Source organism: Haliotis rubra, unplaced genomic scaffold (assembly GCF_003918875.1).
Source record: "Haliotis rubra isolate DU_JTF1 unplaced genomic scaffold, ASM391887v1 Scf65, whole genome shotgun sequence".
Classification (NCBI taxonomy): domain Eukaryota; kingdom Metazoa; phylum Mollusca; class Gastropoda; order Lepetellida; family Haliotidae; genus Haliotis; species Haliotis rubra.
Genome location: NW_025767357.1, coordinates 1,564,814 through 1,590,038, shown reverse-complemented (window position 1 = coordinate 1,590,038; position 25,225 = coordinate 1,564,814). Strand labels below are relative to the sequence as shown.

The 25,225-nt window shown below is 41.3% G+C and overlaps 1 protein-coding gene across 1 annotated transcript; it reads left to right on the top strand.

Annotated features, from left to right (window-relative positions):
- Positions 1-25,225, top strand: LOC124257119 (peroxisomal targeting signal 1 receptor-like). Its single transcript, XM_046691109.1, has 18 exons — positions 1-269; positions 1,397-1,513; positions 1,916-1,960; positions 4,694-4,729; positions 7,156-7,279; positions 7,935-8,113; positions 9,144-9,151; positions 9,400-9,532; positions 10,464-10,583; positions 13,549-13,664; positions 14,780-14,831; positions 16,073-16,216; positions 17,078-17,148; positions 17,926-18,111; positions 20,045-20,126; positions 21,665-21,751; positions 22,246-22,403; positions 23,999-25,225. The coding sequence occupies exons 2-18, from the start codon at positions 1,418-1,420 to the stop codon at positions 24,198-24,200; spliced, it is 1,839 nt and encodes a 612-aa protein (XP_046547065.1). The 5' UTR covers positions 1-269; positions 1,397-1,417; the 3' UTR covers positions 24,201-25,225.

The window sequence follows — 25,225 nt, the reverse complement described above, 5'->3', positions numbered from 1 at the left end:
AGTCGATTAAACACGTAATTGCCTCTAAAACACGACCTAACAATTAGAATTTTCCAAATGGAGAGCTAGGTTTTAAGATGTTGACATTCTGAAACTATTTTGAGGAAGAAAATAAGCTAAACGTTGTCTTAGCCAGAGTTCACGTCAATCCGGCCCGATCGTGATCCGACTGCTTCTCTTAACTGTGGAAGAACCACGGAGAAGCATGAAATAGAATTGTGTTGAACTGACAAATGCTCTTGGTCGAGTGTAACGGTGAAGGTGACACGGTAATTCTTGTGGTTCAAATCATTTATTTCATAACTCATTTATGGTGACGATTATGTAATTTATGAGGTGAGAATGTTCACAGTAAGAACACACACAAAAAACAACAACAATAACCATAAACAAACATTCTGGACTTTCATTGCAATTTGCACCAAGATGTGACATTGCTATTTTCTTCTAAAGGCTCTGCTGGACACTTCTGATCTTCTGGGTCGCATTAAATACAGTGCTACATTAATACATGTATAATCCCTCAGTAAACATTTAACTTCTTCTTTTCAGTTTGTATTGATATATTTGTAAAAAATCATGCTAGCTATTAGAAAACACAACAGCTGCAGTGAGAGGAGAGTTTTCGGGTCAATGACTGATCCCCATGTTGATTTGTGTAAAACCAAGTAAAGTGGATTGGATGGTTTCATTTCAGGATATGGTTTATAATATCACCATCATCAGTGTGGATTGTTGCTCAGACCTTCAACCACTGGTTTGTTTGTCCTAGACTGGATTCTTTGCAGTGTGTCCTGATACAGTTGGAATACTTCTGACTGCAATAACATTCACTAAATCACATCACAGACATTGGCTGCATGAGCATTGTGAGATCACGATTACTGGTGATCACAGATATTGTGTTTACACATTGCACACATGACAGATTACTAAAATTTATTACCAGGTCTGAGGTCCAATCAAAATATTTCTTCTTTCCCTTACTCTAACCTAACCCTCAGCTGTAAATAATACATTTTTGTGAATGCTCAGATTCAATTCATGTTCTGTGTTTGTGGAATCACTTTCATTTTCAAGTTGTGCATTCTTGTTCAACTCACTGATGACCAGAAATGACCTTTTTTATGATGATTCCTCATAAATACTAAATAAACAGTTCTGTGTTGAAAGCATTGATTTCATTTAGTACAGTCTGAATTAACATTGGTTTAGTGGGGAAATAGAAAAAATGAACAATACAATTTGAGGTACCTGCTATTTTTACTCTTATTTTTTAACTGATAAGATGCAAGAAATATTATTTGTATGGTGATATATTGTTACATTGTTATTTATTACCATACATGCTTAATTAAAACTGGTACGTTTGAGAAATTACTGTTTCTAATTGCAGGTTTTTTAATTTAAAAGAAAGATGGCCGGACGTGGACTGGTTGATGGGGAGTGTGGGGGAAGCAACTCCCTCATGAAGTTAAACTCACATTTCACTCGGGATCGGGCATTTAAGCAAGTAAGTGAATATGTAATAATCTGATACAACAACATTTAAGGTTAGGTACAGGGGGATCGCTTTTGACTTGATACTTTGTAGTGTTAGAACTTAGGGGATCAGAGTAGTAGAGAACTAACTTAGTTCAAATGTTGATGAAACTTTGAATGTTTTGAACAGATAAACTGTGCAATAATATACCCTTTATACAGGTCTGTTTCTGGAAACAGTCTGAAGTATACACAGGGAAATATTAACATTTTAATAAAAAACTGCATTGAATTAGAGACATCTCAATGAAAACTGCAATGTTAGCAATTATATATATATATATACATATCAACACTGTTGCAGATCATTTTTGCACACCCATTGAAATTATGATTAATTGCTAAAAAATATTGTTTGATTTTATTTTTTCAGGAAGGTTTTCGACCGCCAGGGCAGGGACCCCCAGTTGGAGTTCAGGTAGTGTATCTTACCGCTTAAGTTCATGTATTTGTATGTTTCCTCAAACAGTCTTTTACCTAGTTATCTGAGGTGCCCCAGCAAGGAGTTTAGAGTTCTGTCCCTTAGGAGTGCCAGGATGTGCTGTTTTTGGATTTCAGTCCCGTGACTCCCAATTCTTTAAGCTGACAAGTTGTAACACAGAAACTGTCAAACTGCAGTTTTGGTTTCAGCTTTGTAGTACCCTAAGGTTTCATCACATCCTTTGGCTCCTGTGCTTTGTTCACAGCACTGTATTAATGTGTGACAAATATGGATTACGTGGTTATGCTTGGTGACTTGTTAGGTTGCTGAGAATCTGAACAACTGGTTCATCTTGTACAGATTCTATAATATACAGGTTGTTGTTATCATGTAACCGGAATATTGTTGACTGTGACCTAAAACAATAAACAATCCACGACAAGTTTTATGAGTTTGTGATTAAAAGTGAATATTATGAGAAGCTAATCAAAGTCCCACAGAAGAATATTTGCAAAAGATATTTACTGATGAAACTAAAAATGAAGGCTGGAATGTGTATTTTAAAGAGTTAGGAAATGACTAATAGACATGTAAAATGGCTATAAATGTCTTGCATGGGCAGATCCAGGAATTTTGAGAGGGGGGGAGGTGTTCAGGGGATTCGAACCTGGTGGATGGTGGTCTAGGAGATAGTGTGGTCTTAAGTCAGTGGTCAAAAGTGGATAGCGGATCATGGCCTAGTGGATAGTGGTCTAGGGAATAATGGATTGCGGTCTAGTGGATCATGGCCTAGTGGTCAAGTGGATGGTGGTCTAGGGGATAGTGGATCATGAGTGAGTTGGATTTTATGCCGCTTTTAGCAATATTCCAGGAACATCACCCATAATATGATTTTAGTACTCACACATTGTACCCATGTGGGAAATCAAACTTAGAGTTTCGGCATGATGAAAGCGTTAACCACTAGGCTACCCCACCACCCCAATATAGTGGATCATGGTATGTGGGATAGTAGTCTAGTGGATGCTGGTCTTGGGGATAGTTGAACATGGCATAGTGGTTTAGTGGATCGTGGCCTAGTGGATAGTGGTCTGGAGGATAGTGGATCATGGCCTAGTGAATAGTGGTCTAGTGGATCGTGGTCTAGTGGATAGTGGATCATGGCCTAGTGAATAGTGGATCATGGCCTAGTGAATAGTGGTATTTTGAATGGTGGGCTAGGGGATAGTGGATCATGGTATAGTGGATAGATAGTGTCTGGGGAATATAGTGGATTGTGGTCTAGTGGATAGTGGATCATGGCCTAGTGGATAGTGGTCTGTCTGGGGATAGTGGATCATGGCCTAGTGGATAGTGGATTATGGTATAGTGGATAAAGTCCTAGTGGATAGTGGTCTAGTGGATAGTGGATCATGGCCTAGTGGACAGTGGTTCTGGGGATAGTGGATCATGGCCTAATGGATAGTGACCTGGGGATAGTGGATCATGGTCTAATGGACAGTGACCTGGGGGATAGTGGATCATGGTCTAATGGACAGTGACCTGGGGATAGTGGATCATGGCCTAATGGACAGTGGTCGGGGATAGTGGATCATGGCCTAATGGATAGTGGTCTGGGGGATAGTGGATCATGGCCTAATGGATAGTGGCCTGGGGATAGTGGATAATGGCCTAATGGACAGTGGGCGAGGGATAGTGGATCATGGCCTAATGGACAGTGGCCTGGGGATAGTGGATCATGGCCTAATGGACAGTGAACTGGGGATAGTGGATCATGGCCTAATGGACAGTGACCTGGGGATAGTGGATCATGGCCTAATGGAGTGGCCTGGGGATAGTGGATCATGGCCTAATGGACAGTGGCCTGGGGGATAGTGGATCATGGCCTAATGGACAGTGGCCTGGGGGATAGTGGATCATGGCCTAATGGACAGTGGTCTTGGGGATAATGGATCCTAGCCCTAATGGACAGTGGTCTAGGGATAGTGGTATGGGGATAGTGGATCATGGCCTAATGGACAGTGGTCTAGTGGATAGTGGTTCATGGCATAGTGGCGCCGATTTAGGGTAGCCTAGTGGTTAAAGCGCTGGCTCGTCCGCCAAAGACCCGGTGGACTCCCCACATGGGCACAATGTGTTAAGCCCATTTCTGGTGTCCCCTGCACCGTGATGTTGCTGGAATATTGCTAAAAGCGCGAAACCAAACTCAGTCAGTCAGTCAGTCATGGCATAGTGGTCTAGGGAATAGTGGATCATGGCATAGTGGTCTGGAGGATAGTGGATCATGGTCTAGAGGACTGTGGTCTAGGGAATAGTGGATCATGGCATAGTGGCTAGGGAATAGTGGATCATGGCATAGTGGTATAGGGAATAGTGGATCATGGCATAGTGGTCTGGAGGATAGTGGATCATGGTCTAGAGGATGGTGTAGGGGATAGTGGATCATGGCATTGTGGTCTAGTGGAATAGTGGATCATGGCATAGTGGTCTGTCGGATAGTGGATGATGGTCTAGGGGATAGTGGATCATGGCATAGTGGTCTGGAGGATAGTGGATGATGGTCTAGTGGATGGTGGTCTAGTGGATGTTGTCTGCCTGGGGAGCCGAAGGTCGGTGGACCATGGCAAAGACTCTGAAAGTTCCAGCAGACACTTACAAACACACATACTAATCCCAACCCACCGAGGAATGCTTGGAGACATCTGACATGTTTTCTGTGACTGTTTGTAGGCTGGGAAACCCATCACGCAGATAAGTCCAGATGAGGTGAGTAATTGGAATAATTGATGCAAGTAATGTTCACAATATAAAAAAGGTCTACCATTTAATTTTTTCCCATCCATACTTTCATGATGCATTTTACGACCCTTCATTAATACTACTGAGCTTAAAATATAACATAAGGTTGAAGATGTGTTATCTTCAGTTGCTTTGTTATATACTAGCCACATAAAGAAACTGTGCATTGTCAAAATATTATCCCAGTTGATAAGTAATGCGATAACAATGTCAAAGGTACATATAAACTTTAATGGAGGGATCATGAGACTGTCCACCATCGGCATTGAGAACAGCAGTGCATCGGCGACGATAGAGCCTATCAAGCGTGCAAGGAAGGCTTGTGGGATGTCATGCCAGATTCTCTCAAGTTCTGTTGCAAGGTCAAGGGCGTTATCTGGCGGATGAGGAAGGCGGCGTGAGGCGTGCGCCGATCCATCTCGTCCCAAACATGCTCTATCGGGAGAGATCCGGTGAATTTGCAGGCCAAGGCAGTAAGTCAACGTTGTGGTGTTGCAAGAAATCCATAGCAACCCTTGCTGTATGAGGCGGGCATTGTCCTGTTGGAATGTTAACCCAGGGCCATGATGTTGCAGAAAAGGAATTGCCACAGGTCGAAGATCCCTGTAGCCCACACCAGTTAAGTTGCCCTGAACAATCACCAAAGGAGTTCTTTGGCGTGCTGTTATTCCACCCCAAATCATCACGGAACCACCACCAAAGCGATTCCTCTCAAGACACAGGCCTGTGCATAACGTTCTCCCGCACGTCTATAGGCGTTGACGTCCATCACTATGGGAAATGTTAAACCTGGACTCATCTGTAAAAACAACATTTCTCCACCAAAACAAGGGTCTGCGGACATGATTTTGGCACCACATTCGGGCGAGCTTGTCGATGGCGTTGTGTCAGGATAGGCCGTATGGCGGGACGTCATGGTCTGATCCCGTGATGGCGTAAGCGTTGTCGAACTGTGTTGGGGTGGATCACGGCGAAGTCCTGGGATGGGTTCGGGCAGTCATCACTGCAGTCTGAAACCTGTGGCGAAGATGGGTCACCCTTATCCATATGTCCTGTCTTGGCGTTGTTACTGCGTGGACGTCAGAGCGTGGGCCGATCGATGGCGTCATTTGTGTTCTGGTAGCGTCTCACCAGTGCAGAAATGGTGTTCGGTGGCAGTGGAAATGTGCAGCCACTTGTCGTTGAGACATTCCCCACGGACCATCCCAATGGCCTCATGACGTTGTGCAGACGTGAGCCTTGGCATGCTATGTGTTTCAATAGCCGTTTAATTTTTTGAACGATCGCAAGGGCAGGGGTTGAGCTTTCCAAAGTGACAGTATTGTGTGGCATTCATTTGCTCTGTTTCTCTTTCCGGAATGCATGTGCAACAACGTATTGCACGTCTCAGGGGCGAACCCACTGGCGTCACGGAACGTGGCGATGCATGCATGTTGGATACATGTCACTAATCTCTGAGTTTAAATCCTTATGTGTCTACACAGGTTTGATACATTTAGATTTTAATTTTTGTATGCACAGTTTCTTTATGTGCTTTGTTATATATCATCAATAAGAAACTGCCCTATTGGTGCTCATTACATCAATCACTGGTTGGTCTGGCCCACTTTAATAAAAAAATATTATTTACAGACCAACATGATAAAGGTAGAGTATTGTTGAGTTAAGTGTTAAAAAACAACCAAGCAAAGGTACTTTATATATGAATAAAATGTTTGAGAGAACATTAGTAGGTCTCCAATGTTCAACTTGGTATTGGTCAGCAACAACCCTTGCTTGCTGTAAGAGGCCATTAACAAAATTGAGTGCCAAGGCCAGCTGACTTGGTTTAATCATGTTAGTGTATCCCAGTTGGGTAATTGATGACCGTGATGTCAATCACTGGAATATCTGGTCCATCACTAGGGGTGGGTATTGCAGAGAATTTTCATATTGCGATATATTGCGATGCGAAAGCATGTATTGCGATATGTATTGCAATATATTGCATGAAGTATTTTTAAACAAAAAAACTACTTATAATCGAGTTACTTCTTGATTTATAGAGCAAAAACACAACAAAATCAGTAGGCTTGATTAAGCTTTAATAACAACTTTTAATTATGATAAAATAAAAATGTGTATACTATTTGGCACAAATGAAACAAGGATATATCCGAAGATTTCCGAGTGTTACGAAGTTTTCCGAATGCAAGTCAAAATACCGGTTTTCGATCAGCGCATCGCAATACGTATCGTTTTCATGTCTGAACTGGTAAATACCGGTAAACCGGTTATATTACGCAGCCCTATCCATCACTAAGCTGGACTATTTTTTTAATAGGTCCTTAAACAACAAACAAACAACACAAAACAAAAGCAAGTAGGTGTACAGCGTGAGTTGTGTGTTTCAGCTGGTGAATGAGTTCATGTTGGGGCATCAGACAGCGATCGCCCCCCAGACGTTCCACATGAGCAGTCTGCTGCAGGAGATGAGAGAGATCGAGGAGTCGGAGATGAAGCACATGCCACACAGAGGTGAGGGTGTGGTCAATCATCAGGGTTCGGTGTCAGAATAGGTCCCCAGAACACTGTACTTGTCTCACCTTGAACGAAAGCCCTCCAATGTTACTAGTAATAGACAAGTGTCACTGTATTTTTACTTGTTCTCGGCACAATTTGGGAATATATGAATTTCGAAGCTTCAGCAGCAGGTGCTTCTCACTGCTATGACTTGACTGAGGATTGGATTGTGGTGTTGCATCATACCCTGATGGTATGGATTGTCGCTCATGCTATCGACCACTGGAAATTCTGATCCATACTATTTACATGACACATTCTCCAAGCATTGATGTTACAAAGTGCAACGTAAATATAATTAAGTCAGTTATCCATTTGTCTTTTTGCCAAGAAACTTTGTTGCTACATTCAGATATTGATATAATGGATTCCGATATCTTCATTGGTGAAGCGGTGGGGTAGCCTAGTGGTTAAAGCGTTGGCTCATAACGCCGAAGACCCGGGTTCGAATCCCCACATGGGTACAATGTGTGAAGCCCATTTCTGGTGTCCCCCGCTGTGATGTTGCTGGAATATTGCTAAAAGCGGCGTAAAACCAAACTCAGTCAGTCAGTCAGTCAGTATCTTCATTGGTACTTGTTGTTGAAGCTTGACATTTATTCCCATACAGCTCCTGGAATAGCTGAGTTGGCATCTGACGCCAACTGGGCTGAGGAATTCCTGACAACAGAGAACATGGCAGCAGCTGGTGGAGATTGGGTGAAGGAATTCCAGGGGGGCCAACAGGCAGCGGCAGCCGATGCCAAGTGGGGGCAACAGGCAGATGGAGTACCGAACCCACGCCTTAGATAAAACATGGCGTAAAGTTGCAACTGACCTCATGGTGATTACAGTTAGAAAAGTTACAACTGGTACCCAACAATGTATGCTTGTGACATGATGTGCTTTGATGGATCAGTGGGCTCGGTGACTCAGTTGACAGTGTAGACATGTCGATAATATATCAGTAAATAATCAGTCATTGGATTGTCTAGTCCAAACTCAGTTATGTATAGCATGCTGCCACACCGTTGGTAAATGGCTGACTGTGGTTTTAACAACAAACATAACAAGTACATGAATGGGATATATTGAAAATGTGTGCTTCGTTTGACATACCTCCCTAAAATCTTTAACATACAAAACCTTAACCTATATTGTGCCATCGTTTGTATGATCCCTAGGGAGTTGAGATTGAAAATACGATGTGCTGTTGTGATGGACATCCAATGATCGAGGGAAAACAAAGCGCCTTTGATCAGTTGTACTGGATATTAACATACAAATGTTTGTTTGTATACAAATGTGTATGTATGTATGTATGTATGTATGGATATGATGGATGGATGGATGGATGGATGGATGGATGGATGGATGGATGGATGGATGCATGGATGCATGCATGCATGCATGTATGTTTGTTTGTAAGGCTGACGTACCTTGATGTGGCTATTATCAAACCTGTCCATATAGCTAGTTTCAGAAAGTAGAGCAAGAAAACCTTTAGTAGTGTCAAGTTCTGCACACACATCAGTAATATATATTTGTTAATAGGGTGGTGGGGTAGCCTAGTGGCTAAAGCATTCACTCATCACGCTGAAGGCCTGGGTTTGAATCCCCACATGGGCACTTTGTGTGAAGCACATTTCTGGTGTCCCTTGCCATGATATTGCTGGAATAAGTGCTAAAAAAGTCACTCCTCCCTGTATTTGTAAAACCCCATCCACTCACTCACTCACTGGGTACTAGTGGTTAAAATATTTGTAAATTCTCCACATCCACCCATATTGCCCTGATTGTTGTCATCTGGTTTGGTTGAACCACACTTATTTATGTACAGTTGGCTATGTTAGTGTGTATAGATTTGTGACTATAGATTAGAACCTCATTTTCCAGTAGATTGATGCTCATGCTATTGATCACAAGATTCTCTGGTCCAGACTCGATTATTTACAGACCGCCGCCATATAGCTGGAATATTGCTGAGTGTGGCGTAAAACTAAACTCACTCAATCACTCACTCACTCACATTTTCCAGTAGTCAACTGTGATAGTGTAAAACCTGATTCTGTAGTAGTCCATTATTGTTTCACCAGGTCGGAGCAGTACGAGCGAGAGCAGCTGGACGATACCAAGTGGATTGATGAGTTTCATCAAGGCAGTGATTTAGAGAAGACGGCCAATGATCTGCTTGGCTCTGTAGATGACCCCAAGTTCAGTAACTCCGAGGTAATGATTGTGTTAACATATATCATGACAGTGAGTGAATATCTGAGCGAGTGCGGTCAGCAGTATTCCATTTGAGCATGGGACCATGTAAATTACCAATTGTGGTCCAGGCAAACCAGTGGTTGATAGAATGAGCTACAATTAACATCATCGGTGTCACACTTTGTAACCACTCTCAGGGGCGGTGGGGTAGCCTAGTGGTTAAAGCGTTGGCTCGTCACGCCGAAGACCCGAGTTCGATTCCCCACATGGGTACAATGTGTGAAGCCTATTTCTGGTGTTCCCCGCCGTGATATTGCTTGAATATTGCTAAAAGCGGCGTAAAACTAAAACCCAGTGTAACCACTCTCAACAAGCCTCGTTAGATGCCTACAAATGTTGACTGAGTGCTCACAATTACAGAGTGTGAGGTAAAGTTTATATTCACATTTGGATCTTTTGTGGTATCTTGTGTGGTATTATACCTACCCTGATGGTGTGGGCCGGTACTCATACTGTCAACCACTGGTTTTCCTGTTTAGATTTTAAGTATTTAACAGCTGCATTGATAGAAGGATTAGTGTAGATTGTGGCATTAGAAAACACTGACTCACTCTGCAAACTAGAGTCTTCAATATCATGAGCTCTTGCAAACTCATCTTGATGCACAAGTTACTAAAAGAATTGTTTAAAATCTGTCTCCAGGAACAAAGGAACCATTTGAGTAAATTTCCTTAAGCCTCCCATACCTACTATCAAGCCCAAGTTTGTAGCCTTTGCTTGTCAGGAGTTTTCTCCCTTTGACCAATCTAAACTTGCCTTATGTTTCGTGAAATGAACAAGAGAAACACTATGGTTGCTTTATTCTACAGGGTATTTGGCAAATGTTTTTATGACTTTAAAAATATTCTTGAGTTGCCATGAAGTCCCGGTTTAACTGATCTACTTCCAGTTCATGAAGTTTGTGAAGCGTATTGGTGATGGGGAAATTACAATAGAGGATAATAAAGTGCTACAGAAAACTCCAGGTCAAAGGTCAGATGACTGGGCGCAAGAATTCTCAGCTGGGCAGGTAGGGACATCTAGCATGGGGTCAGAGGTCAAAGAGGTGGATGGATTAATAGATGTGTTGTTAGCTGTTTCATTTTTTGCAGCTCTCACAGCTATTGCTTTTTAGTCTATGTAAGCTGGTCTCTGTGAGCCTGTGTCTGTAGTGCTGTTCTCCATTCCAGTTTCAACCTCTGTGATTGTGTTCTTGTTACATTGTCTGTGTGATCTCTTTTGAGTCTGTACTCTCTGTGAAATTTGTGAATGGTGCGAATCTGTTAAAATGAAGCATGTGTTTTGGTAAAAGATTTCCTTGTTTCACCTAGCAATCCTAACACAATGACTATCATAAGTAGGTATTTATCTGTGGGAGTTGGGACACTTTTAGAGTTCTGTGTGGATCGGGACTTGTGAAAATTTAAGCTTGCTGCTTCATATGGGACAGGGGTGGAAATAACCCATTGCCCGACCTCCCAGTCCAGTGGATTCTTTCTGTCGATTAAGCAAATTTGTATATCACGCTGTACCGTGTCCAGTTGACTTTCCAATGTTAAATATGTTGCTTATTTAAAAAATCAACAAGAAAATCAGCCGGTATAGTGGAAAAATTATCAGGGCAAGTGATTTTACATGTGCCACTGTACCGGAGTAAACTAGCAATTTTAAAGTTATTTCCACCCCTGTGGGGAGTCGTGTTTAGGTTCCAAGCAACCTGTGCTCGTCATAAGACGTGACCAGAGGGACGGGGCGTAGTGTCTATTCTAGGACGCGCGATTGCGTGATTCGCACTGATAATTATCAAATTGCCCCTCATAAAAACAGCATAGTGCGAATTGTTGTGCATAGGAATTTTATCCCTACCTACCTTTCAAAAACCATACTTTATATTGACAGAGAATGATTTATAAATCGGAGTCAGCCACAGAGTCTAAATTGCATGTCATTGTATCCCGATGTTGGGATTGTTCAGGATATTGATAACTCGAACGTCTGGATTAGACTGATTGTTAACAAGTTGTTCTAATGTTGCTGTAAAATAATTGCTGTATGATATCAACAAGAATAAAGAAACAGCTTGCTGGTCCTGTTGGTGAATAAATGACAATGCTGCAAATTTGTTTTTGGTAAAATGAGTCGAAGATACACAACAATATCAAAATTCATTATTGCGTGTATAATGTGCACCTGTCTCTGGCGAAACACAATATGAGCACTGTACAGAAGAAAATACATATAGGTCACGGAGTTGAGCGTGAACCATTGAAGTGTGTAGGCATTTGCAACATGTGGCAATACCTGTTGACAATCCAGTGATCAACAGCACGAGCATCAATCTACACAACTGGGAACCGATGACATGTATCAACCAAGTCAGCGAGACTGACCACCCAATCCCATTAATCGCCTCTTACGACAAGCATGGGTTGCTGAAGACAAATTCTAACCTGGATCTTCATGGTTGTGCTAGATGGTGGTTTGGTGTGTGTTGCTTTGTTATTCAGTGTTAATTTTTAAAGGACGTCATTGACGTTCCTTTACTGTATTCATTCAGAGATTTCTAAATGTTTTCAATCAACATTGGGGCGGTGGGGTAGCCCAGTGGTTAAAGCATTGGCTCATCATACTGAAGACCCGGGTTCGATTCCCCACATGGGAACAATAAGCGAAGCCCATTTCTGGTGTCTCCCAGTCATGACGTTGCTGGAATATTGCTAAAAGCGGTGTTAAACTAATATAGGGTTAATACAAGAACTCTGTGACTTTCATGCTTAATTTTGAACCACATTTTTGTTGTCACTGTCCTATCTTGTTAAAATTTATTCCTGTTTGAGGTTATTTTAATCACTTCAAATTATGATACTCTGGGATGGATGACTATTTATAGTACTGTGTAATACTGTATTTGAAATCAAAACTCTGTTGAGGGGGAGCCATAGTATTGGTTGGGCATAGTTGAGGATGAAGTAAATAGTATGATGAGTTTGTACTGTCGAAATTGGATAGTCGTAATTGGTTTTAGGTGTATGTTTACAAACTGTTGGGCAAATATCTTGAAATTGTGCATGATCAGCTGGGTCTATGGTTGACTACAAGGAATATCCCTTTCTTAAGTTGAGTCGTTTGTGCCTGTAGAGAATATTAAAACTTAAAAGCAGTTATGAACCAGAAGAATATCACCAGTAAATGAAATCGTGCATAATGTAACCTATTTATGAGAATATATAAATAGCATTTCTTCTTGTCATCTCCCATGCTTGTCGTAAGAGGCGGGTGGTCAGACTCGCTGACTTGGTTGACACATGTCATCGGTTCATAATTGCGTAGATCGATGCTCATGCTGTTGATCTGGTCCAGACTCGATTATTTACAGACCACCGCCATATAGCTGGAATATTGCTGAGTGCGGCATAACACTAAACTCACTCACTCACTCTTGTCATCTCCTGTTTATAATGAATTATGGGAATATTCCTAAGAAATTCATTGTTAATGTAAATGTTATAAAGTTTAGACATATTCTTTCCTCCAGAAAAAAAACAACACCAAAATGTTATCATTGCACATGTATTTTTTTTTAAAATAAGAAAAAAACATGACTATGACTTGTTGTGTGTGTCACCTCCTCTTTCTGTAAGCATAGTAAATTTATGTTTGATGTTGGTCAAAGCCTTCACAATAAAAAAGTATATTTATAAGGAAAAGCCTGGACAGGATTTTTCTGTTAACTCTTTTGTGTGAAAAATGTTTTGGATTGCCTGGCTCTCTGCTGGACCTGATATGGAATTTCTGTACACATCTAAAACCAACTAAAGTAGAACAGTGCTTGATTGTTGGCATGTGCACATCAATACGGATTATCTTCTTACACTGTTACCGTGGTGACTGGATAGCCCAAAGTTTTCTTCTTATCTGTTTGTTAGGAATACAGTGTAGGTGTCATATCTGTTCTCATTGAAACAGTTGTTTTGATTGGATGTTCTGTTCTCCAGGCAGGGGCTTCAGTGACTGACAAGTGGGCAGAGGAGTTTGCAGAATTTTCAACCAATCAGCCTGAGCCTGAGGCATTCTGGGATAATCTTCAAAAACACTGGGAAGATGTGGACAGGTAGTGACATACAGACTGTACTTGATCAGTAATCTGGCAGCATTTTAACTAGGGTCATCTCTGGCAACGTAGACATCCCTTTGTTGCAACCTTCTTCTGCAAACTAGTACAGCAAATTTAAAGTATCTGGAACCAAATGATGGATAGCTTAATTACAGATCAACATTTGTTGATAATGTTTTTATCAAACTCTCATATTGATCATATTTGAGTAAAAGAGGGGATTTTGTAGAGATTGGATGATATTAAGTATGGCCGTCATAGCAGCCATCTTGAAAACTGGAATATAGCTGATGCAGCAATATTTGTAATGACTGACTCGTTCACATTTATATATTTAGGAGATAAGCATACTGTGTTGGAAAATCAGAGGTATATAACGAAATTATGATAGCTCTAAATTTGATTGCAAACCAAACGCTACTATGCGTCCAATTTAGAGCCATTATGATTTCTAATGCGGTTCTACTATAACCATGTTATTAAGATTTTAAAAAGAGTACATATTGTGTTGGAAAATCAGAGGTATATAATGTGATTATATACCTCTGGGTGACTGATTAACCAATCACAATACAGTATTTACTGAAGTCATGGCAGAATGTGTGATGCCCATTTCCAGTGTCCCTCACCATGGTATTGCTGGAATATTGCTATAATCGGTGTAAAGCCATACTCACTCACTAGTGTTGGGAATTGGTTAAAATCTTATAATTGATGATTGGTTCATGACAACCGATCAATCATCAAAAATAATTGGTTGGAGTCATTAATGAAATTTGTTAATGCACATAAAAATAAGGAAAAAACATGTAGTTCTTTGGGGGGTTTTGTGGCAAAATTTCACATCTTTAAAGGATGACTAGTATGTTAGGAACATAAATTTCTTGGAGTCTTTAAGATAAATTCAATCATGAGTTGAAACGAGCTTGTAGTGCTTATGAAATCTAACAGACAAAACCAACCGTGTGAAAAATATTGTTAATGAAAACAAGTGTTCCAGCATTGTTTGTGTTCGTTTATGAGAAAACATGATCGGACCAATCTTGATTACCGGTATTTCAATTAATCGGACCACCACTATCACTCACCCATTCATTATTTTGATGTTGCAGAAATGACAGTCAGCCATGGTTGACGGAGTTTGAGCAGTCAGAGCCGTACAAGGTAGGAGACTGCAAGATTTGGTTTCTAAGCTGTGTGTAAATTGTAGAGACATTAAAATCAAATATCATATTATAGTTTCAGATTAGCAACTTAAATTTTGTTTCTTTATATACTTACTAGGATATGGTTTAAACCATCACTGCATGTGTCTCCTATCTCTTTAATGCATTCAAGTTCTTTTTGCATTCTAAATAAAAAAATGATTATGGTTTTGAAAATGCTTTCATAAAATTGCACAGAAATATGAGGAAGAATTGAACCGTTTGCAATATATAAGATGTTATTGGTTAAAAGTAGGGCTGCGCAATATAACCGGTTTACTGGTATATACCGGTTTAGGCATGAGAACGATACGTATTGCGATACGCTGATCGAAAACTGGTATTTTGACATGCATTCGGAAAACTTCATAACACTCGGAAATCTTCAGATATTTCCGTTTTTTTAATTTGTTCCTTTCCTTGTTTCATTTGTTCCAAACATTATTTGCATTTTTAGTTTGTCATGATTTAAAGTTTTTATTAAAGCCTAATCAAGCATAGTGATTTTGTTGTGTTTTTGCTTTGTAAATCAAGCATTAACTCGATTATAAGTAGTATTTTAAAAAAAGAATTCTTGCAATATATTGAAGTACATATCGCAATATATGCTTTCGCATCGCAATATATCGCAATATGAAAATTTTCAGCGATACCCACCCCTAGTTAAAAGTGTGGGTGATAAGATTTTGATCAAATGTCATGAATGCAATATGGAAGTAATGTAAACAAGTAGGTACTTTCTAATTACTGCCCACCATATAGCTTAAATATTGCCGAGTGGGGCGTTAAAAAATAACCAACCAATCTAATTAATGAAAGTACACGCATTTTGGACTTTGTCATCAACACAACCTTTTAGCTGGCCTTTACATTTTGCCACATTTGAGATACTGTAAGGTTCTGAAAACAAGGACAAAAGGGACCGTCCATAATGTATGGCTAGGGGAAGTGATGATGATCTTTATGGAGAAGCATGTACAGTGTGAATGGGCACACTCCCCCTAATTTATGTAAAAAGCATGTGACACCCCAAAGTTCACCCACCCCCCACCCCCTGCATGCATGTCATGTACAAAATCAGTGACACCCCCAATAGTACATGACACACACACACCTCTATAATCATCATCACACACCCCTAATCATTGCGATAACTCAACATATAATTTGTGTGTTAATACTATAATTGCTATGTTCCAGACCTACAGTTTTGAGGACGACAACCCCCTGCTGGATCATCCGAACCCATTCGCAGCTGGCCTGGAGAAGTTGGAACAGGGAGACATTCCCAACGCTGTGCTGCTGTTTGAAGCCGCTGTCAGGAAGGATGACTCACACATGGAGGTAGGGGAGACACGCTGTTGTAGCTGTCACATGTTTCGTGGTGATGTCATGTGAGAGGGAGACCTCCAGCTGCCTGGACACACTGACGTGTTTTATCTCCTTCTAGCCCCCCTCTAAATGGTTCTGGTCCCTCCCCCTCCATATTAATGAACTTTTTTGTTGTCAGGTATGATACACGCTCAGTTATGTGTTTGATGTGTAGGATATAGTACGACTCCGAGGTTATGGTTGGGAAAGTAAGACCCGAGACCGGAGGGTGGTCGAGGGCTTACTTTCCCAACCATAACCGAGGAGGAGTGCTTTATTATACATATAAACCGTCAATGATGGATAATTAGATGATCATGTAATGAAGCTACATAACAGTAACTGAAGTGTTAGTAAAATCAATTGAATGATAGTAGGCCTAACTATAAATAGATAATTCAACCTTCATTTTTTATGGGCCTGGTGGCTGTGAGGTAGAGCGTCCGCTTATGAATCTGAAATATACGGTTCCAATCCTGCTAGGGAAAACATTTGCACATTTAAGTTGATCTTTGACGATATTTTTCAATTGATTTCAAAACTCTCACATATAATTTGAATGTTGATGTTAATATAGAATTAGGAAAGAGTAAAACCTGGGAAGAGGTCTTACTTACAAAAGTAAAACCAGGAAATAGGTCTTACTCACAAAAAGTAAAACCTGAGAGCAAACAAAAAACCTCAAGTGCGGTTATTCTGGGAAAAGAAGCCATGTCTAATATATAGTGAGAAGCACCCTTCAGGTTTATAAGTAGGTGACAGTGTGATCCGTGATCTGCCTGTTGTTGTTGTGTTAGTTCTTCTCAACATCAGATTTGTACACCTGTGTTCCAGGCCTGGCAGTACCTGGGAACGTCACAGGCGGAGAATGAAAATGAACCCGCAGCCATAGCAGCTCTTAAAAGGTGTGTGATTTCTGACATTAAGAAATCAGATATGATTGTCTCAGTGTTAACTTGCAGGTAGGAAAGTAAGGTCACTTCTTTTGATTTAGACCACCTCTGTGGTGTAGTGGTCAGAGCGTCTGCCCGGAGAGCGGAAGGTCGCGGGTTCGATCCCCGACCTCGTCATACCAAAAGACGTTAAAATATGGTACTTGTTGGTTCCTGCCTGGCGCTCGGCATTAATGGGTACAACAAGGACTGGTCGGCTCGGAGTCAGTATAATGTGTCTGAGTGGGATATTCATGCTTCACTGCGGCATGGTATCTCAGTGGGCTAGCACTATAAAACCAGCTTCAGTCTGGGCTAGTACAAGCAGCCGCACATACACATACACACGAATGCACGTCGTCATATGAGCGAAATATTCTCAAGCTCGACGTTAAACCCAATTTCAACTCACCTCACCTCACCTCTTTTGATTTAAGTGAAATTTGGGGCGGTGGGGTAGCCCAGTGGTTAAAGCATTGGCTCGTCACGCCGAAGACCTGGGTTCGAATCCCCACATGGGTACAATTTGTGAAGCCCATTTCTGGTGTCCCCCGCCGTGATGTTGCTGGAATGTTGCTAAAAGCGGCATAAAACCAAATTCAGTCATTCAGTCAATAAGTGAAATTTAGTGGGAAAGGACGTAGGTGACCCTGTTTTCACTTTCAACTTCACTTTCAACTAGCATTGTGTGTTATGACCGATAAATTGTAAATATGAACATGTCACCCACTTCCTGTCTGTGTTGATCAGGTGTTTAGAGTTATCTCCCAATAACCTGACCGCCTGGCTGTCACTGGCTGTGAGTTACACCAACGAGTCCCTCGGGTCCTACGCCTGCCACGCCCTCAAGTCCTGGCTCAAACACAGTCCCAAGTATGCCAGTCTGGTGCCAGGACCTCTAGGGGAGAAGCCAGTCACCTCGTCCTTCATGTCAACGTGAGTTGCTTGTGTATATATGGTTGGGGAAGATTGGCCAGGTTATTTGGATCGACAAGGAATTGGCTGAGACATCAGGGAACAGGGACAGTGGTATACCCTAGTGGATAAAACTATCCCTCGTCATGCCGAAGACCCGGGTTTTATTACCCACATGGTACAATGTGTTAAGCCCATTTCTGGTGTCCCCCGCTATGATATTGCGGGAATATTGCTAAAAGCGACGTAAAACTAAACTCACTCACTCACTTACTCATATCAGGAAACTAATGTCATTTTGTGGATATTCATTGTTTTTTGTTCTGTATTACATTAACAGAGTATTCCCATACTTTATAGTCCGTTTGGCTCAAAAGCAGACCGATGAATTGCAATCTAACTCGAAAACTTATAAACATAAAATGAAAACGTCAGACCAACTCTGAGAGGTGTTTGCAGAATTTATGTCCTAAAATTAATTAAGTTGTTTAACAAACTATCATTAAAATATCGACACAGTTCACTATTTGTTACGAGGGAGGAGTGCAGAGAAAGGGACAGCCGGGTGTGCGAGAAAGGATGGAGACGGCACAGCACAGGTTAATGAATCAATAACTTTGTCGGCACTTGTGCACGTGCTTCTCTAACACCTGGCTGTCCCTTTCTCTGCACTCCTCCCTCGTAACAAATAGTGAACTGTGTCAATATTTTAATGATAGTTTGTTAAACAACTTTTTTAATTTTAGGACATAAATTCTGCAAACAAATCACAGAGTTGGTCTGATATTTTGATTATGATCAGCGTTTCATTGAGTATTATATGCTTATTAGTTTTTGAGTTAGATTGCAATTCATCGGTCCGCTTTTGAGCCAAACACACTATAGCCGCGGTGGCTGAGCGGTCTAGGCGTCTGACTTTGTGTGCTGGCGATTAGGTGCCTGACTCTGAGGGTGCGGGTTCGAATCCCGGATGGGACTCAACCCAAAAAGTACTAGAATCTGTACTTTACTAAGAAAGTGTAATCCCAAATATAACATATGTTGCACTATAGTGTATATTGAAAAATATCTGAAACAAGGTTGACTTCGTTAATACAAGCTCTTTTTATGGAAACGGCCTGTTCTGATCAACATAGTATTTTCAAATACACTGTACTTACTATTGCTTCATAGTGCTACTTTTGTATTCATTGTATTGCCTCTCTGAACTTGATTCCCTACTTTTGAAGCTTTTAGCTCACCAGAGAGAAAAGTAAGGCAGAGCTTATGGTATTAAGTCTATTATGAGCTTGTGTTAACCATTTCCTCAACTAACCATGTATGTAAGAGGTGATAAATAGGATTGGGTGGTCAGGTTCGCTGACCTGGTTGACATGTTATTGTATCACAATCCTTAGATTGATGCTCTTGTTGTCAGCCACTGGATTGTTTGGTCCGGACTCAACTATTTACAGACCATGTGGCTGGAAAATGGCTAGAAAAGGTGCAGTGTTAAATAACAGACAAGCAAACGTCCGCAACTGAACAACTTAGCCTGGCGGGATCGGGTGGTCAGGCTCGCTGACTTGGTTGACACATGTCATCGGTTCCCAATTGAGCAGATCGATGCTCATGCTGTTGATCACTGGATTGTCTGGCCCAGACTCGATTATTTACAGACCGCACCATATAGCTGGAATATTGCTGAGTGCGGCGTAAAACTAAACTCACTCACTCACTCACTCACTTAGCCTGAAACTAAGAGGACATGATGCAAAATAAAATTTAGTTCATGTCATTAGAATCAACCCATTTCTTTTATCAAAGAATGGATTAAATATGGTTTGGGACCAACATTTTAATATAGACCAGATTGCTAGACATCATATCCAGATTTCCAGACACTGTGTTGTCTGCATTTAAGTAATTGTAAACATCTTGATTGTGTGTACGTTGACTGGCTCTGTGTCTGCAGCCAAGACTACGAGGACGTGAAGGACCTGTACCTAAAGGCTGTCCACATGGAGGACCGGGGCAAGATTGATGCTGATGTTCAGGTGACACTGTCTTTGTCAAAGTCACATGTTCAGGCCAGATTGTGTTGCAGTAGTAGCTGGCATTCACTTTGTGTGAGTTTGTTGGAGTATAACATCCCTTGTCTGGGTTTCGTACTCTGATGAAGTCTCACAAAGAGACAGCCATTTCTTAATTTGAAGGGCGGTGGGGTAGCCTAGTGGTTAAAGCGTTCGCTCGTCATGCCAAAGACCCGGGTTCGATTCCCCCCATGGGCACAATGTGTGAAGCCCATTTCTGGTATCCCCCGACGTGATATTGCTGGAATATTGCTAAAAGCGGCGTAAAACTAAACTCAGTCAGTCAGTCAGTCTTAAATTGAATTTTAATTGCTTGCTCCAGCGTATTGTTTTGGCTGTATGCAAGCACTATGGTATTACTTATAATAAAGAATCCATTAGCCTTGGTACCGGTAAACTGTACTATATACACACACATTCTACATAGTAACCATGGCAGCCTACTGGGGAGTACTAGTTTTGATTTTATGTTCATGGAATGACAAAGTGACATGTTACTGTTAATAGCAGATACTTTAGTCCATGTCTTGTTTTGAGATGCATGTACTTATGTCCAGGGTGCCGTTCCACTAACCGATCTTAGCCCTCCGCCAATCGTAAACCCCTAAAATCCCAATCTTAGCGTGACGTTACAATCGGCTTACCGATCCACTTACCAACCTTACCCAAGTCAATCGTAAAGTTAAGATCCAAAGTCTAAGTTGCTCATGACCAACTTAGGATCGCTAAAATCAATCGTAGAGAAACCAAAATGGTGGCTTTCATATTCTATGTGAAGAAGAAGAGCGAGCATTTCATCGTGAACGTCCCCTAAAACCCCCCATGAAATCAATTTGTTTATTTCTGTGATGTAAACAAACACAGCACTGAAGCCTTACAAATGTGAGGCCAGTCTGACCACTGTCGTCATGGGAACACAGCTGAGGGAGTCGGTGTAACACATTTGTACAACAATATTGCAACTCTGTACATAGCAAATGTAAGGCCACTAGCAAACAGTGATTTTACAGGGTGCGAGGTTGAGGATGCCTGGTCACGCCTTGTTTATTCTGATTACAAGGTTCAGCCACATATTATGTCTGATACCCAGCGTTCACACGCACTTGAACCAAGGTGCTTACTACCCTAATATTTTGCTCGAGGTTTTTTCTCCATGTTTATACAAGTTTGGTTCCAAAACTACTTCCATCGTCTGCTAGACTATGCAAAAGGAGATAACTCATACCTCACATTTCTCGATCTCTCTCACGCAAGAGTCTCGATCTAAGCTTGGATCGGATTGTAAGATCGGGACCGGCTACGATCGGTTTAAGATCGGTTAGCGGAATGGGTGTAACTTTTAGCTAAGACGATTGTAAAATTGGCGTAACTTGCTAAGATTGATCTTAGATAAGATCTTTTAGTGGAACCGCACCCAGGTCAGTTTTGAGATGCAGGAGGCTATGATATTTAGGTAATCTGTGTTGAACCATTTTGAGATTGAGAAATATTTTGTGTTCCAGTGTGCCCTGGGCATCCTGTTCAACCTGAGTGGAGAATACAACAAGGCTGTAGACTGCTTCCATGCTGCACTGCAGGTCAAACCCAAGGTCAGGCATGATCCCACCACAATAGTCTCTTCAGCAGAGGCACACTCGGAGTTATGTCCCTTAGGCCTACCAGGAACCTACACTCATCCGTTCCAATCCCAGATTCACATGTGATGTTTCTTGATTTGTCAGCACAATGCCCATATATGGGTGTCACCAAACCTGTTAACATCAGAGACCTGTATCACTTCAAGTTTTCCTCCAACATAAGGAGGGATAGTGGTAGCCTAGTGGTTAAAGTGATAGCTCGTCACACCAAAGGTCCGGGTTCAATTCCCCAAATGGGTACAATGTGTGAAGCCCATTTCTGGTGTCCCCCGCCATGACATTGCTTGAATATTAATAAAGTGGTGTAAACTATACTCTCTCTAACATATAGTTTTGACTGGGTTGTGTTTGGATTCCAGGTCAAAACAGGTCGGCAGGAATTCCTCTTTGTCATAATGTTGGTTATTTAACTGACCATTAATAACATTCCCTCTCTTGTATACCAGGATGCCTTGCTATGGAACAAACTGGGTGCTACTCTTGCTAATGGCAACAGGAGTGAAGAGGCAGTGGAAGCATACCACAATGCATTGCAGCTGTCTCCTGGCTTTATCCGATCTCGGTATAATCTCGGCATCGCCTGTATAAACCTTGGTGCTCACAGGTAAGTCAGAAGGGATGGAATTAAAAAATATTATCTTTCAGCACAGTTTGCTATCTAATGTTCAATATCTCCCTAGATGTTCTAATGTTCAATATCTCCCTAGATGTTCTAATGTTCAATATCTCCCTAGATGTTGACACAAGAATGTGATGTCTTTGATGGAAACAAGTAACGTCAGTTAACATTTTCCCGTGTCTGACACTATTATAAGTTATCACATCGTGTCTCGAGGGAAATACGGGGTTTTATCAGTCCCGAGTAAGGTTGTATTCAACCTTACGAGGGACTGATAAAACCCTATTATTATTTCCGATATCGAATGATAACGCATTTATCTAACAAATGTTTTTACTAAATCAAAAGAAAACAATACGCATCGAATCAACTTGTTTTTATTTATGTGAGATGCCATGTTGACACCAGCTGATCGATTGACCTCAATGCAGCGCACGTTACTAAAGGCTTGGCGATGCACGCTTTTCTCACTTCGCGTGGTCACCGAGGCGTGGCGGGATAATATGACTTTTGTACTCCCTGCTCGTGGATCGTGACGGGTGTACATAGTATTTTATCAGAGTCACGTGAACCAATCAAAACTTCGATATTCTTACATGAGGCTGGATAATGAACGTTAACATCATCATGCGACATGATTGGGCCAGACTCAGGTGTAGCTTACCTTCACATTGTCGTAGTGAGCAAATGTCACTTGTCATCAAACTTTCGTTTAGGAAGTGAAGGTGACTTCACTTCGCATCTGAAACTTAGAACTGAATTTAATGTTTCAAATTTGTAATCAACAGCTGATCAAAATTTGGAATACAGATTGAGAATTACGGAATCCAATTTCCAACTTGTGTCCCAATGTGAGTGATCCCTTGATGCAGTTAACAAATCTGAGGACTTTCACTCAGCTACAAAATATTCTCCTGATACCAGAGCAGAGACATCCTTATGCTCTGTGACATTCCAAGCTGTATTTGTGAAAGTATGCATCTGATTGAGTCAAGTACTGTCCATACCACTACCAATGTCGATGATGAACGAACAGGCTAATATGACTTGACTTGAATCATTTAGCATTGTGGCAGTCAACGCATTTTTAACATTGTGGCAATCAACTTGAGTCAAAACAAAACTATGGGGAAAAAGGACAAGGGCATTTATCGGAATAAGTATGTTAAAATTAAAAGTACATGTACAATAATACGAAGATATGTATGATGAACACTTTTTATGACGATCTGCACTGAATTTTCGCTAGTTTACATCATGAATAACCTAAGCACAACTGCTTAGTGGTTTAACTGAAACCGCGGTATCACGAAGACCGTTATTGCGACTGTAAGACACTGGATTATTCAATAGGCGGTGAGGGGCATTGGGGTAGCCTAATGGTTAAAGCGTTGGCTCATCACGCCAAAGACCCGGGTTCGAATCCCCACATGGGCACAATGTGTGAAGCCCATTTCTGGTGTCCCCCGCCGTGATGTTGCTGGAATATTGCTGAAAGCGGCATAAAACCAAACTCAGTCAGTCAATAGGCTGTGAACAAATAAATGAAAACAACATTCTAAAAGAAAATTCTTTTTCAGGGAGGCAGCTGAGCATTTTCTAACAGCTCTGAACATGCAGCAGCAGAGTCGAGGCCCAAATGGACCCGAGTCTGTGATGTCCAGCAACATCTGGTCAACCCTCAGAATGACCCTCTCCATGCTCGGCCGACCTGACCTCTACAACGCGTGTGACTCAAACAGTCTAGACGTACTCAACAAGGAGTTCAAGATGCAGTCATGACCCAACTTTCAGTTAAAGGAGACAACCATCACCAACTGTCTGGTTGCTGAACAGAAAACAGAGTCCATGCCGGAACTACTTTCTGATGTGGACAATTTACCAGGAGTACTTCGGCTTATATTCTGCTGAGATTCACAACTTCTGATGAACTTGATTCCATGGATAATTAACTGACGAAAACCAAGAAGGGTAACGGTCATTGTGTTAATGGATGTGTACAATTCTAGTTTGAAAAACTAGTGATTGGAATAACAGTATCTCTGTGTGTGAAAAGAAGGCTGATTATGGAGGGCATTATTATTATTTTGGTTGTGAGAAGTTTGTATTAATCAGAAAAATATTTGCCATGGGCACAGTGCCGACAAATCAATATTCTTGGATTTGAACCCTTGATCTAAAGGGTCTGACACAGGAGGTGCCTTAACAACCGGGCCTTAACTAACATGGGTGTTAGGGTAGGCTAATGGTTAAGGTGTTCGCTTGGCACACCAGAGTCCAGGGTCCCGTTCCTCAAAGCGATCGTAGCGCTACGACAGTCGTAAGTCTATGTTAAAGTATGGGAGTTACGATCACCTTAGCGCTACGATCGCTTTCAGGAACGGGGCCCTTGCTTGTATTCCACACAAGGTTTCCCATGCTTATTTTACTGGCATAACACTTAAACATCTAGAGTAAAAATATACCAGTACTTGCTCCCCTTACTACTAAATCACATTAATAGTTTCTCCGCTTTGTTTGGGCAGTGGGGTAGTCTAGTGGTTAAAGTATTTGCCTGTCATGCTGAAGCCCCGGGTTCGATTCCCCACATTGGTACAAATTTGTGAAGCCCATTTCTGTTGTCCGCTGCTGTGATATTGCTGGAATATTGCAGGAAGCAGCATGAAAGTAAGCTCATTCACTTTATCCTCGATACATTTAAGAATGTTTTAATGCACATATTCTGATCGGTTTCTGGATAACGAACAGAGTAACGTACTTGCAAGAAGGGTTGATCATCATCAGAATTTTACAGTTCATTATCATCA

Coding starts and splice junctions, on each gene's coding strand:
- LOC124257119 (XM_046691109.1), top strand. CDS start 1,418: ATGGCCGGACGTGGACTGGTTGATGGGGAGTGTGGGGGAAGCAACTCC. Junction 10,584..13,548: donor AAGAATTCTCAGCTGGGCAG/GTAGGGACATCT, acceptor TCTGTTCTCCAG/GCAGGGGCTTCAGTGACTGA. Junction 14,832..16,072: donor AGCAGTCAGAGCCGTACAAG/GTAGGAGACTGC, acceptor GCTATGTTCCAG/ACCTACAGTTTTGAGGACGA.